Source organism: Haliotis asinina, chromosome 12 (assembly GCF_037392515.1).
Source record: "Haliotis asinina isolate JCU_RB_2024 chromosome 12, JCU_Hal_asi_v2, whole genome shotgun sequence".
Taxonomy (NCBI): domain Eukaryota; kingdom Metazoa; phylum Mollusca; class Gastropoda; order Lepetellida; family Haliotidae; genus Haliotis; species Haliotis asinina.
Genome location: NC_090291.1, coordinates 41,927,051 through 41,943,780, shown reverse-complemented (window position 1 = coordinate 41,943,780; position 16,730 = coordinate 41,927,051). Strand labels below are relative to the sequence as shown.

At 37.3% G+C, this 16,730-nt stretch overlaps 1 protein-coding gene across 1 annotated transcript in view; it reads right to left on the bottom strand.

Moving 5' to 3' along the window:
* The window catches only part of LOC137258518 (fatty acid 2-hydroxylase-like), a 41,005-nt gene that overhangs the window by 13,387 nt on the left and 10,888 nt on the right, over positions 1 to 16,730 (bottom strand). Inside the window, exons 2-5 of the mRNA XM_067796221.1 lie at positions 6,212 to 6,277; positions 3,293 to 3,545; positions 1,788 to 1,954; positions 666 to 915 (exon numbers count right to left, since the gene is read on the bottom strand). Coding sequence (XP_067652322.1) covers positions 666 to 915; positions 1,788 to 1,954; positions 3,293 to 3,545; positions 6,212 to 6,277 — 736 coding nt within the window. The remainder of the gene's footprint in view (positions 1 to 665; positions 916 to 1,787; positions 1,955 to 3,292; positions 3,546 to 6,211; positions 6,278 to 16,730) is intronic.

Below are 16,730 nucleotides of genomic sequence, written 5' to 3'. Positions count from 1 at the left end.
TCATGTGAGATACAGAATTACTACCACAAAGTACCAAATGAGTTTGGCATTCACACTGGGGTACATTGGACATGTTACTCACTTGTAAGCGGGGTACACGGAAAATAACAGAGGAGTGCTCACACAGTCAGAAAGTGACATTTATGTGTGAGGTAAGATAATATGTATTATATGTTAAGTATGAAGTTAAGAAAGAGTGAGTACGGTGTCTTGTCGCTTTTAGCACAGGTATCGTATCATTATGAGGAGTACCCGAGTTAGGAAATTAGCCAATGACAGGTTTACAGTTACCTCCCTTCCATCCATTTGCATTCACAAAACACTGGTAATTTCCCTATATCATTCATGACTTAACCATTTGAGATAAAGAATTACTAACACAAAGTACTAAATGAATAACCACAGTTCAGCATTACCACTGTTCAGCATTACCACAGTTCAGCATTATCACTGTTCAGCATTACCACAGTTCAGCATTATCACTGTTCAGCATTACCACAGTTCAGCATTACCACAGTTCAGCATTACCACTGTTCAGCATTTCAAACGGGCAAAACAAAAAATGTTACTTGATTGTAAGCCAGGTGTATTGAAAATAAAAAAAGCTCAGCCAATCAGAAAACAACATTTCTGAGTGAGGTAAGATAATTTTTTGACTGCTTTACCTTTATGTTGTTGTTCAAAATGATGTTTGACATGGTATCGCTTCAGGTTCTTGAAGTATGTGAGGGATGGTGAGCCGTGATGTAGGTAATAGTGGGTGAGATCATATATCATATAGCCCAGCACCATCCCCGAGATGAAGGACAGCGTCATCAGCAGGGGACACACCAGACTTACAACAGAGTACACTATATACGCCAAGATGTTGGCTGGCACCAGTGGAAATACCAGTCGACCCTTTTCCATCGGACACTACAAGAAATAATGCATCACATGTCTAATTATTGCAGAATCACAAAATCAGGTAAAACAGGATTTAACATTGAGATCAAGGCCAATGACCTTATATGTATTGATACGAATTGTGTCACAAGCTTCCAGTGATATTGTAAACCAAAAGTCACTGTGTTCTGTAATCTGATTAGTTGAAAAACATGATCAAATGGTTTTTGATTCCCAGAAACTGTACGACTGTTCGCTGCGTGTTGACACATAGAAACAACGCAAACAAGTGTTTTGTTGTGTCATCAACAGTGGTTTTGTCATTCAAATCATAAAGTTAGAATGACGTCACAAATGAGCAGCTCTAGATGCTACCATGGGAACCAGCTGAAACAGCCAGCTGATGACACTTCATTGCTGTACCCGTAGGCAATGTAATTTAGTGGAGACAGTAAAACCCTTTGGTTTACATTTTTGTATACAATGACGATAAACAACATGTGTTGGCCAATTTCCGGGTGTTACTGAGTATTTGAAGCATGGGAATATTTCATTTGAAACCCCTGGCTGACGCCGTCGGTTCCAAATGTATTCCTGTGCTTCAAATACTCAATAACACCCAGAAATTGGCCAACACATGATGTTTATCTCCTAAATAACATAGCCACTGTTATGTTTGTATAACATATTGGACATTATAACCCAAGGTGTCTGTGAGGCGATAGAAAGTTAACAGTCGCATGACTTATCCCACTGGGTACCCATTATCTGCTGGCTGATACACCTTCACGGATACTTACTGACACAGTTACTTCTACAGCCATTGCCATAGTACATCTTTAACAAGACCTATAGCTCCAGCTAATACTGATGCCTCCCCCACCCATTCCTCTGGTTCCTACCTTATGATGCTGTCCGTGCAACAGGAAGTGCAACTGGAGGATGATGGGATACTGCGTGGGAGGTTTTAAGTGAAACACCCAGCGATGAATTACATATTCCAGCAGTGTCCAAGACAAAGCACCCAGGACAAACAGGTATGGCATCCTGGACACGTTGATTTCAATACCTACAACAAATGCGCAGGTATGCTAGCAACATATGAAATGTCTATATACAGTGAAGCCTCGTTAGTCTGGACGCCGACAATCTGGATGTCTCGCCTCCCGGATGATTTCAGCTTGTTACCAATCAATGCATATATAATTTGCACCCATAATCCGGAAATTCAGTTTCCAGAACCGGACGCTAAAAAGGTGTAACCAATCAGTAAAACAAACAGTAAATCGCTTCATTGTTCGGACACTGTAAATGATGTTCACGAACCGTAACTGCGACTCCCGTCGATGTTTACGTAACTTATTGCTCTGTCATTGGGAGCAATAAACACTGGGTGACATTGAGTTGACAAGATAAACTTTATTGTTATCTTTATAATTTATTGTTATCCTTGCACTAAATATACATATATACATTAAATGCTTATTTGTTCAGTGTCCTGTCTTGTTTGATATAGTAAAGGGAAGCAACTCTTGCTGAAATTCAGTAGTCCGGATGATCCGCAATACGGACGAATTTGCTGAAAAACACAACTGTCCGGATTATCGAGGCTTCACTGTACTTCCTTTCAGAAGTTTAGACTCACTAGCGTAAACACAGCCATTTACAACTGTTCTAAGCTTAATTTTTGCAAGATATTCCTTACTGTTTAAAGGTACTGTCTACACATGATGTATGGTAAAACAATTTCATAATGTTGAAAAAATTATTGTCATAAGTTCTATAAATGATACAAATCAGTGAAAAGTGGTGAATTTTTAACAAAACTTTACACCAAAATGCAGCTGTTCACATGAACGCTATTTGCACATGCTTCTCAACAATTTGATGCATGATCCTCGTGTAATTCATCTGCACAAGGTGTGCAGTTGTTTCCTAGCAGTTTTAGCAATACCAGAAATGGCCTTCACACAAGGTACCCATGCAGGAAATCAAATATGGATCTTCAGCATTATGAGCAGATGCTTTAACCATTGGCTACCCTGCCGCCTATAAACAGACTGACAGTGTTTATGAATGGTGTTTCAAAGAAACAGGACTTTGGGTCCTGTACGTTTCAGATGTCTGTCTGACCTTCTGAAAATTCACAGGACCCATGGAATAAAGTTAGACAAACATTTCAGATTTAACATTTCTCAAAATTGGCAATGAAATTATTAACACTGTATAATGACAAACATTACAAACATAAATTTATAAACAGTGAACAAGTGACAAAGTCACTGCAATTCATTCAGTCTGACACTGGGGACAGCAAGTTGGGGACTTCTGTCTGACCATTGGAAAAATCTGCCAGATTTGTCAGAGGGTCAGACACTATTCGTGAACACTGGGCTGAAGAACTAACCTCCTGCCAGCCATGGCAGCCACACATCGGGGTGCTCACTGAGTCCGGTGTAGGCCCAGTAGATCATGGCCAGCATGACGGGCACCCAATACATGGGCACCATCCACCAGGAACACTTGGAGAAGTATTCTACAAAGTCGGAGTGAAACAGGCGCAGGGGCAAATCTGTTGGTTGGTGAGTCCACTCAAAGTACTTTTCACGCAGCATTGGAATCTGTGGTAGAACTGGCTTGTTCCAGTCTACAGGATCCGTCTGAATCAAAAACATAGATAATGAAATGAAACTCCATTATCTCTATGCAGATGTAAAGGATTGATTTATTTCCTTGCCACATGGCCGGATATTATCTAGTAGTATTGCCCAAGCAATATCTTAAAAGCCATTGCAAATTTTCTAGTTGGTAATTTTCACAGCCACATGGTTCTAAACTCTATCTTCCAGTAAACAAAGCAACGTTTTAGAAACTGATGAAATTGAAATGGTAAAACTCGATGAAAATTAGTAATGCAAACAACAACATCCCTGTCAAAACAGGAAAATGTTTTTGAAAATCTGTCACACAAACAAATAACATCCCGGTCAAAAAATGCAAATGTTTATTAAGTGGACATCTGTTACATTTCTGGATGATGCAGTAATGATGCAGTAATGATGCAGTAATGATGCAGTAATGATGCAGTAATGTCACAATACTGACATGTGTCTGAAACAGTTAAACCCCTGGATCTGGACCAATGTACCAGGGTGTCAATAAGGTTTCACCCTAATCCTGTTAGCTAACTAGCTACATCTTGTACACTCCCTTCCATCAATACTGACACCGACTAAAGCCATCTGTATATTGTCATGTACTTCTCATCTTAAACTAAATCAACAAGAGAGCAGGCTGCAAAGAAATAAATTAAAAATTTAGATCACTAGGTTATAACTTCTTTGAGTGGCATTTTATAAGTTGGGGAGTACAAGATTGACAAACTTAGATAACAACTTCCTTTTTTACGATAGTGCGACGTTTCGGTACAGATTTTTGGACCGTTGTCAAGCAGGTATATTGATATTAAAGTAACAAGTAAATTTCTGCTTGACAACGGTGCAAGAATCTGTACTGAAATGTCACACTATCGTAATAAAGAAGTCCTTATCCATTAAGTTTGTCAATCTTGCACTAGGTTATAGGCTTAAAAAATAATTGATTTAGATCTTGAAACAATTTTTTAATAAATGATGACGGAGCCTACTGGTTAAGACACTTCTTGTCAAGCAGATTTGAGTCACTACATTGGTCCACCATGTGGGAACCGTATTCAAAGTTTTCAGTGCAGTGACTTTCCCTGCAAGAATTTGTATGCAAGAATCTGTTAAAGCAGCCAAAAATCTCATCTCACCTCACTCACTACATACATTATTAACATTGATGCAGCATTGATAGAAATTTCTGAATATTGATATTAAAGTAATAATAAACACAATTTTCACACTTGGTTAAATATCAATTCTTAAGATGGACAAAAAAAAATAAGAAAATTTAGTCTCAAAAACTAGACTCTTAAAATAAACATGTGACACATTACAATACGTACACTTATCTCATCTCAATCATCTGATTTTCCACTTTTTATCATTTTAAAAAATTATTTATTAATTTTTTCATTCCATTCAATTCTCAGATACATTACATATGGCATATAGGGCAATATATATCACATCCTTGAGGTATATAGATGTACAGGTATATATCATTAAAGAGGGTATATATCATTTAAAAAATAAAGCTCTTCCTTATACACGGATCTAAATCATTGTTTTTCCTGGCTATATGCTTTTTGGTTGTACATATATCTTTTAGTAGTATAAGAAATCTCTCAAATGATGTTGTTTAATATTTCAACATAAAAATTTTTTTTGCTAGAAGTATAATATGATTTAGTATTTTATTGTTTGAGTATACTCTAAACATGATAGTGAATTTTTTGAAAGAGACACAACCACTAGAGGTGGGTATTTAGAAATTGTTCTACCTTTTGCCAAATGTTTTTAACTAAATCACAGAAAAAGAACATATGTGATATGTCTTCTGAGGTAGATTACAGATTACATGTATCAGTATCCACTTTATATTAATAATAAACATGTTACTATAACAATTATCACTCAGGTGAAATACGAAGACACAATTTCTCTTTCTTCACGCACAAGAGCTTATGGAGGTAGCAATCCTATTAGTTACATATTTGAAGTGGTGACTGGTGAAAGGGAACAGAAAATGTATAAGGAAGAGATTTTATGGATGTCAACCTTCTTTATTATGAGGAACACAACATTTCTGAGCACATCCTTACTCCTTCATCAGGTGATGTTTAGAGTATATCCTTACTCCCTCACCGGGTGATGTTTCAGAGTAAATCAGTTCATGTTTCGGAGTAATCCTTACTCCCTCACCAGGTGATGTTTCTGAGAATATCCTTATTCCTTCACCAGGTGATGTTTCTGAGATTATCCTTATTCCTTCAGCAGGTGATGTTTAGAGTATAGCCTTACTTCTTCAGCAGGTGATGTTTCAGAGTATATACTTACTCCTTTAGCAGGTGATATTTAGTGTATATCCTTACTCAGGTGATGTTTAGAGTATATCCTTACTCCCTCACCGGGTGATGTTTAGAGTATATCCTTACTCCTTCAGCAGGTGATATTTCAGAGTAAATCCTTACTTCTTCAGCAGGTCATGTTTCAGACTAGAGTATATCCACACTCCTCCAGCAGATGATGTTTAGAGTACTGTGAAACATTACGTTACTCATAATAAAGAAGTTGACATTAATAAAATCTCTTCCCTATGAGTATCACTTTAAATGCCATTCAAAGACCAGGAACTGAATATGAACAGCCAATATGAACAGCCTCCACTGTGAAATACTTACATAACCTTCCTGTCTGTTGTAGAAGTACTTGGCATTTGGCTTCCCCATTAAACACAAGTCTTCATCCTGGAAACAAGAATACAACACATAGATGTGTCAGCCTGTATGATACTGACCACAAGGGATTCGGGGTAAAAAGACATGCGGTAAGATGTCACTGAGAGGAATAGGGCGGCGTATTTAGTGAACTGCTTGATGCAGGTCATCGTAACCCTGTTGTCTGGATTGATGCTCATGTCATCATTCACTGCATGAAGACTAGTCTTGACTTATTTAGTAACTGATCACAATGCTGGAACAGGAATGGTGTCGGGTATGGTATCAAATGACAAACACATTATCATACAATATAAAAATGAGCTATAGGTTGCCAACAACTGAAGGTAGATCACAATACTAAAGACCATGGGGACTTACAGTACATTTGCTTCCTGAATGGACTCCAGCTGGATTTACATCATCCCTTCAGCTGTTAACAATTTAGACAAATCTAGCCATACAGTAACGATTAAAAACCTGGAAAACTTAAAGGGGCACTGATGTGGAGCAATTTCCGTGGACTGGTGTTTTCTTTTGTTATTGTTTTTCTCCCGTGAGTACCTGGATGATATCACAGGATTTGTGACTGGTTCGTGATCTCTGCTGCGCCTCCCATATGTGCAATTGATAGTTTATGTGTAGACTGATCAACAAAGATGAAGTCTTTTACTTCATTATTGTGAAAACAAATCAAACACCTTGAAATTTACTCATCTGCCAGTGGTATAAAAAAACAAAAATGTTGGACTGAAAAGTAACGAAGTCAGTGTACAACTTTATATTTTGCCTTATAAACCTAATTAGTTCCTTGTCACATTTGTATGCATTTTGAAAGTTAATAAAAAAAACCCCCACAAGGTCTGCTTATACTTACAGTGAATTTCTAAGATGATTTTAATATCTAAACATTGTATAGATTGCCAACGTGAATCATATTTCACACACACCCTATTCACGACCTAGTGCATGTTGTCTGTAATACAGATTCTGCTGAATGCTACAAGAAATAAATTAGAACAAAATGCAAATATCAAATTTAAGACTCACGAAAGTTATAGCAACAATGTCAGGCTATTACCTCGTTCAGGTAATATTCAGGTATTCCATTCATCTGCAGCTGCTAAATAATCCTGCTCTATGTCTTGTGTCTTTCAACAGTCTAATATGTGAAAACTGGAGTGTATACATAATCTCACTGGTCACCCAAGACAGCACACATGGCAACTAAATGTATGATGTCCGCCATCAGTTCGCCAATAATGAGCAACAATCAATCAGTCAAGGCAGTGGCGGTTAATTCTTTGTAGGAAGGATGTTGTTTTTACACTCATAGTTTACGACAGGGTATATTCAGTATTGATTACGTAAATCTACATTCATAAACACTGCTTTTTTGACAAATCCGCTATGGAAGTAATTAATCAATCAGTGTGTTATCGGTTAATCCTTTGATCGATGTTTGTTTCTGTAACTCAGCTGATAAACCCTCTTGCATCACTTACATGCACATATTACATAACATGCAATACATTTGCCATTACAGACCTTAATTAATAATGTTGAGTATTTACTCCAGACAGGAGAAATGCCAAATGGTATCGTATGTCGAGTATTTTAGTGGTGTTATCACTATTTATACCCGTTATCAAGTCATTAACTGACCATCAAGTGAACGATGACAAATAACATGCAAATAACATGTGTAGGTTTATACCATCAAACGAGAGTTACAGCAAGGAAGATGTAATCTCTGTGTCACATGCAGCCTGAAAACACATATCGGCCGAAACTGTTTTGAGGATACCGACGGAACTTCGTTGTTACATAAGAAATGCACAAAAGTATTTGGGTAAATGGGTATAATCAGATTTTTTTCCGTAAGAAAATTTTCAGTTTTCTCTACAAATGGCAAAGTCGTTCTTATTGGTATACGAATTCAGATAAATCAACTGTATGTTTTTTATTATCATAGATAATAAACCAGGGTCATAGCTACCAAAATTTACATATGATGTTTGCTATGACAGCTGGGCCAACCCTCAAAACTATCTAAATATAAAGCTTTGCAATCTTTGGGACTTATATGAAACAAATGGCTTGCTACATGTATGTAGACATCATATTTTCACATGACATGATTAAATATTGAGGTAAAAACACAGAAATAGGATCAAATTGGATCAGTCACTATACCATCCAGGCATCAGAAGAAAAAACTACACTGCTGGGATATTTTGTTATAATCAGATAAAGAATACCATGGATATTTTTAAATAATGGCATGTGATGGTCATCTGGCCTCCTCACTTTTTAGGATGAAGAAATTCTGCTAATGTGGACAGAAGCCCAGTCCCTTTGTCCGTTGCGGTCAAAGGAGCGGGTGCTGACCAATTTGCTGCTTGGTTTCGTAATTAGACCATTAGTGAGAAACATTATTCGTTCCGCATCAGTGCCCCTTTAAATTTACATCAAATGTTTTGCACCCAAAGAATAAAATTCAGCCAAAAGGAATATTGGGAATTGTTTGATAACAGTTACTGCTCAACGCTTGGGTTCCAAAATCAACTTCAGAATCAGTCTTGAAAAGTCCAGAATCATACAGCCATAGTTCTATCACACTGACATTACCCCTCAAATGGTCAGCTTGACATCTATGAGTACAGATGTCTAACAAACACCACAGCATGCAAATAGCAGTATGAAAAACTATCTGGCTGATAAATAATGGTAACAACAACACAGCACTGTTATCCAAGTCATCCGATATATTCAGGACTGGCAGCTTGACAAATTATGCTAAGAGTTCATTCCTTGCAATGTTTTGACTAAAACAATTAGAGATGTATTGAAGAAATTTGCAAATTGCTTTTATTTGGTTCTCCAAGTGTAGTCACTTCTTAACTGATTAAAAAAAAAAAATGAATTGAGGAAATGAGAGATTCTTATCTCTGTTGGCATAAGTCGTGTGCTGGGATATTTTATCTGGTCTTTCAACAGTTTATCATTCCGATCACTCTTTTCATATCTTGGTAAGGAGGTAGGGATATCATATTGCTCACACTGATGCAAACCCTTCCTCAGCACTTGTCGAGGATGCTTGGTACAGCATGAGTCACTGTCTGTCTGCACACTTCATATTTAGAGCACCTGAGTAAATGAACATTTGACGTCACATGAACAGTCTCTCAAATCCTTTGAAGAAGGAGCAATTGATGAAGGAGCAAGAATATGCCAGAAAAGGTTGTGTTATTCACAATCCATAAATCCATAAATCTAGCTTTTCTTAGCAGTATCTCTTCCAGAGTGATGTGAACCATATTCACATGCACTGTTCGAATTAGACAAAGATATCAGACACAGTCCAAAACAAGCCAGTCAAATATATTTTTTGGTTTGTGTCGCTTTCTAGAAGTTGAAGTGGTATTGAGATGACAGGATTTAATGGAGAATCAACTTTTTTATTTTGACAATAGTGACGTTTCGGTAAAGATTTTTATGCTATTTTTGTATTTAGACATTTTTAGACAAACATACTAGGTACAAAGAATACAGATTTATCTTCATAATTTATGAGGGTCTCTATTCTAGAGACTAGAGAATAATTATAAAAAAATATCAAACCAACTCATATCGGGAATGAAGCTAAGAATTGTTCAGGGCTGCCCTTGGGTGTAATTTTCTGTTTGTTTTTTGACCAGGTGAACAGTTTTCACTGTTTTCAGTTGTTTCAGCATGTTTTAGGATGTATATATAGCGCTCATTTGTTCCTACATTTTATAATATTGTTAACGTGGTACAAAAACAAAACGATGTTATAGATAACATCATAATGTTCATTTTGGATGAGATTTTCCATAGTGTGTACAGTATAGGATTCTTGTATATATTTAGCAATGTATTTGGCTCTTAAATCTTTATAACAACTACACATAAATATGACATGCCATTCGTTTTCAATATAGTCCAACCCGTTTGATTTACAGTACATACAGAGTCGGTCTCTTAGTTCAATATTTCCATATCTACCAGTTTCTATTGCTATCTTAAAGTTGCTACATCTAAATCTTGTTAGGGTCACCCTTAGATACACTGGAATGTCAGAACACAAATATTTTTCAACATTCAACAAAGATGTATAGTGCTTATAATAAAAGCATTTCGAAGAATCCTGTATTGATGAGTACCATGACTGTTTTAGATTATCCTTCAATCTTTGTTTAAAAAGAGAAATGAACATACAAACATTTCCGAGTTCTTGATAAAACCAGGCATAACCAAAGCTATACATGAGTAATATTTGTTTCACCTTAGAAACCCATGTGATGCAGCCACTTTCACCTAAAGATCTCAACATGCTGTAACATTGTAACATGTTAGTCACAGCAACTAAGTGTTCTTATCACATTAAGGAAGCATTGTCATTATGTTCTTTAAACATATGACTCTACATATGACTGTCAAATGCCACTATGTAGTAATTACACTTATTTTGTATTGTACGTAGGCCTCAGACCATGCTATGGAATAAATTTGATTGATTTATTGATTAGTCAACTTCACAACTATGTACACCTTCAACTGTAAAAGTCCTAGGCAATATGCTTGACAATGGACTTTTCACTACATGGGAAACTTATAAACTGCTAATCCATATCAAGTTATTACGCAACTCAAACTAGACTAATGCTTAGTCTCTGAATATATATAATTTTGATTGTAAGAAATAAACCCATTTAAATTGAAAAAGAATCCCTTGGAGAGCACAGATTCCTGAACCTGGAGAAAACGAGACTTACTTCACTTAGGGCTTTAGCATTGCAGGGAGGGCAATGCTGTAAGAAAAATATAGCGATTTAGCAACTGTGAAGAAGATTAATCTCAAACTAACATGACTGTTTTGAATTAATCACATCCTTTACTCAATGGTGACCAAATGAACTTTGTTATGTACACTTTGGTATTTGGTTTTATCACAACATGTTATCAGATGCTGAGATAACCTAATTTTCATGTGCTTGTTGTTTACTATTGCAATACTCCACCTGCGTCAAAGTAGCCTTTAAGCATGGCAAATAACCAGGGCCCTTATTCTCGAACCGTTCGTAACCCTAAGAATTTTTAACTTTGATTGTACCCAATGTGTCAAGAATGGGCAAAAGAAGATTGTGGTGCTACGAATGTTTCGAGAATAGATAGCCATGGCAAATAACCAGGGCCGTTATTCTCGAATCATTCATAATGTTAATAATTCTTAAGTTTGTGAAGCTACTAATGTTTCAAGAATAGCCATCCAGATCTGTCCAGACCATCAGTGGTTGATATCATGAAGCACTTTTATACAGGATACAGAAACATGTTAGCATATAGGAAAGTATGACCACCTGCACTGCAACAAATCCACTATGGGTCGAACATGGTACATATTTTAAAACTGATAGTGACAATGATTGTGTGAGGTTTAGTGAGTGAGTAAGTGATGGTAGCAATGTTCCAGAAATATCACAGTGGGTGACACCAGAAATAGGCTTCAGACATCGTACCCATGAGGGAAATCAAACTTGGGTCTTTGGCGTGATGAGCAAATACTTTAACCACTTGGTTACCCCACCACCCCTTTGGAACTGAGATACGTTCTTCCTCTATGAACTTGCTCATATGGAACCATAGTAACAAACTGATTTCAATAATATTAGATGACAAGACATGTTTTTTTCTGTTAAGAACTACCCTTGGAATTCAGTCTGGGTGAAAAAAGCATCATAATGCTTTTCCAAACACAGGACATCAAAATACCTCATACGATCAACGTGACAGGAGAGACTTATGATATTGCTGATAAATCTGTGACATATATAAGTGTTTGCTATCACAGATCAACTGGCTGACCATCAAAAGGTAACTACCCAAACTGAGGCCAACCGATCATATGCTATTTACCACCATAAACTGGCACTATGAGTCTAAACACAGATCAACAGTCATGGTGTTCACTGGCATGATTTGTTCACAGGAACAGATTGTATACAGTATATTTAGGCTGACCAAACAGTCAAGTCCCTGACTTTTCTCACTCTATGATATCGAGTTCGAGTTGAAGATTAAAGGGTCTAAGTGGTCAGAACTAATGCTTCAGTAATAAGTCCTGCTGGGCAATACTCCCAGGACTTGGAAGATACCCAGAAGCGTTTCTTGAACTAGGAATGTCAAAACGTGTACAACATTTAGTTTAATGGTCATCATGCAATGCAAAGTCACATAAAAGTGGTTTGGGACTACTCAGCTGAAGTCACAGAGAAACTTATATACTAACTGCAGCTGGTGAAAGCATGTCAAACAGAATACAAGCAGCCACTGAACTGACATTTAAGTGTTTACTGAAGCAACAAATTGCACCATAATAAGTAGTGATAATTAGACACTGATGCTCCACTACACCCAGCACTGCTGTAATAACAAACTACAGTACAGCTATTATGACAAGTGAGGCTCTGTAGCTGAGAATGACAGAGGGAGATATCGCTTGTGTGAGATCAGACGATATCTCCTAGGAGATATTGTTTTGACAGTAGATTTTGCACAATGCTCGGACAATGCTAAGATGTCATGCAGTTGGTGATGTCACAATGCTATAAATATGCTGCACTGCAAATCAAATGGCAGTACTGTGAAAACTAATGCAGAATGATTTTGGATGATAAATAGAATCTCACCCTTGTGTCTACTGATATCAATTATATCAACACTCATTGATAAAGGTAAAAATACCATCGGTAAGCCTTGGATATTTCTTATTTTATCAACTCATGTTGATATATTTGATATCAGTAGACACTTGGGTGAGATTCTCTCTCTCTTTCTCTCTCTATATATAGTTATTGAAGATGAAATAGAAAATGATATCATACTGTTTTTTCACTGTGTATTTTAGGGTTATGAGTAAGTTATGAGAGTATCAAACGTAACTTCACAAAATCGGTGAAACAGATGCTTGATGGGTACTTTATCTGGCTTGGCTTAGGTTGACAGTGCAGTGCTAAAATGTCTTCATTTACACTGACTTCTGATACACCTCTATATTACTGCTTTGCCACTATCAACTCTAACCCTCTGATCATACTAATTCACCTCCTCAACATACTTTGATGCAATATCTAAACAAGCCACTCACATGGCCTACTGGAAGTACTGACTGTCAAAGGTTGATTGATAACGATGAAACCTTGCCCTTGGCAACTTAATGGTCCAGTTAGTGTGATGACACCTTCCCTCCAAACCCTCCTCTACTGGGTTCTCACACAGAACTGCATCAATTACTCCTCTGCTGCATCATTTAATTGACACCATCATCCAAAATGAGCTCAGAGTGTCTTAAGAACAGGGTCAGTATATTGATGATGTGCAAGAATGCATCATCTGTTGATAAAATTAGCACATCTCACTGAGGTACATCTCCAGTAAAAGCAGGTCATGGATGATAGTGGAGAGTCTGAGGTGAGGCGAAATGGGGTACAACAACACACTTAAGAATAGACCTATGAAGGTCCCGGGGTAGAATAGGCCTTCAGCAACCCATGCTTGCCATAAAAGGCGACTAAGAGGCTTGTCATAAGAGGCGACTAATGGGATCGGGTGGTCAGGCTCATTGACTTGGTTGACACATGTCATCAGTTCCCAAATGCACAGACTGATGCTCTTGTTGTTGATCACTGGATTGTCTGGTCCAGACTTGATCATTTACAGAATGCCGCCATATAGCTGGAATATTGCTGAGTGTGACATAAAACTCACTCACTCATGCATACATGACACCATAGCTGCTTGCACTGGTCCAGGCTTAGCTGGTTACATACTGCCAGCTCATTGAGATATCACTCCACAATTAAGCATAAATACCCTACTTGGACACATCATAAAAACTCTGAGCCGACCAGTACTTGTACCTAGTAATGTCAGGTTAGGGACCAGCAAGGACTATTCTTTTATCTTTTATCTCATCTCCCATGTAAATGTTGTTTTTTGATTGGCTAACTATTCTTCTATTAGTGTCAATATAAGTGTCTTATAAGCGAGGTACGTTATTATGTTCCCTGCTGCCAAAGGTAACTCATTCAGTACTTCGTGGTGGTACTTTATCTTGAAAAACATTGAATCACGCATAATGCAAATTACCGATGTTTTGCTAATGCAAAACGATGTAAGGGACCTAACTCTAACTTTGTTTTTCTTGTACCAATGCACTACAAAGAAATCTGATTTGCATTCCAATAAATAAATTTTGACAAAAAGTTCAAATGTAGTGCCTGTGATTATAGGATAGGGGAATTACACTGTGGCGACTTTACCAAGCCAATACATGCAGGAAAGGCAGCAAGATGCAAGATTCGAATTGTTTGATTCACACAGTTTGGCTGAAATGTACAATCACATACCTATGTTTAGCCAAACGAAAAAGACATTTATGTGTGAGGTAAGATGACAACATACATAGTTATGCTTCAAACAATTCAAAATTAACATTAAGCTGTTCAGTGACATATATAAATTGTTCACTGGTCACACGGGGTCTATGCATTGATGTATCCTCGATGTTTGTTGAGGGAACATAAACAAACAAACACCAAGGGTTCATCAATACTCCCTGTGAGCATTGAACAACTTACACTGACATGGCCAGAACTTGAACCCAAGATCCTCTGTTCTCTGGGCAGGCACTCTTTAACCATTGCACCATGGAGACTTTTCAATAGAGGAGAAGAATAAGGCAACAGCAACTGGATTTGCAGAAATAATCCTACACTTATGATTAGCCTTGGAAGAAAAAAGAATTTGAGAGAATCCAAATAAAAATGTAACTTGATATGGAGACAAAGTGATATGGAACATGCTAGATTAGTTTTTGTTGTAGGTGGGGTAGATATGCACAAGTCTCTAAGGTAATAATTAATACTTCAAATGTAAACTACTACAAATATGAATAAAAATAATACATTGTCCCTCAAACACACCTCTTTCCCCTACTGCTAATCCTTTGCAGCAATGCTAAAGCCCTAAATGAAGCATGTCTAGATTTCTTTAGGTTCTGAATCTCTGGAGTTGCTCAGGGTCCTTTCAATTTAAACAGGTATATTTGTTACAAATTAATTGGGTTTATTTGTTACATTTCAGAGACTAAGCATTAGGTGATTGGATATATTTATTTCATGGTCTGTAAGACAGACTAATCCTTTGGCTTAGCATTTGCTACAGCTTTGGAGCAAGGCTACACTCAGTACAGGGTCGAAGCAATACAAAGGGTATGACAGAAGGGAGAATAATATGGTTTAGGGATAATAATGTACGTGTAGTTCACAGCCAGTGAGACTGACTACAGCAACCGGTACATAGGGTACACAATAGCCACGCCTGTGTCTACGTGACAAGTGACAGCACTGCCAGAGCTGTGAGCCAATAATGTTATCACGCTAACATGCTCACAGGATCATGTCTCCCTGGGTATATTCACTACCACCTCATGCATCAGAGCTAAAAATACACATATCTTGTCACAAGTAACGGTACTTATGTTTGATCCTTTTTAACAGTTTAGTATGGAAGTGAAAAGACGCTTGTCAGGTGTATTTTGAGACTCATGTGGATTTTTTTTTAGTGGGCTTTCGGTTTGATATAGTAAAATTAATATCACTGACATTTAGAGTCTGAAATGAACATATTTAACAGAAAGAATAATTCCTCAAATACATTCATAAAATTTAATGAATAGTGCCCAGAGACTCTTTTCTATTTCTGAAACTGTTATCTAGATCTAGTAATCTAGATTTGCCACACATACTATACTAGCAATGACTGTACTGGGTATATTTGTTCCAGGATCAGTACGACAGACTACAATTGCATGAATACATTATTTGAATCTAGTAATAAACTTCCCTCATCTGAAAATTTCAACCATTTCTACAGACACTGCAGACTACTGCAAGCACCAAACATGTCTGTACGGTTTATGGTTCAGGATAAAGTTAACACCCCATTGGATACAAACTATAGTTTCTTCACATCAGGACGCTGGGATAGCCTAGTGGTAAAAGTGTTAGCTTGACATGGCATAGACCCGGCTTCGAATCCCCACAAGGTTACTATGTGTGAAACCAGTTTCTGGTGTTCATTGCTGCGATATTGCTGGAATATTGCTAAAAGTGACATAAACACCTGACTCTCTAATAAACATCATCATTATCATGATGGCATACCATGACATGTTTCAGCTAATTCATTGAGCCTGAACACACGATCCTATTAGTCATCTTTTCTGACAAGCACAGGTTACTGAAGACCAATTCAAACCCCGATCTTCACAGGTGTCTTGCTTAAAGAAGCTCAAAGCTGCATAACCTTCACATTTCTTGATGTTTTCAGCAAAGCCATCTGTGGCCATATCTACATGAAATGGGACATGTTAAGGCTGCAAATAAAATCTTTATGA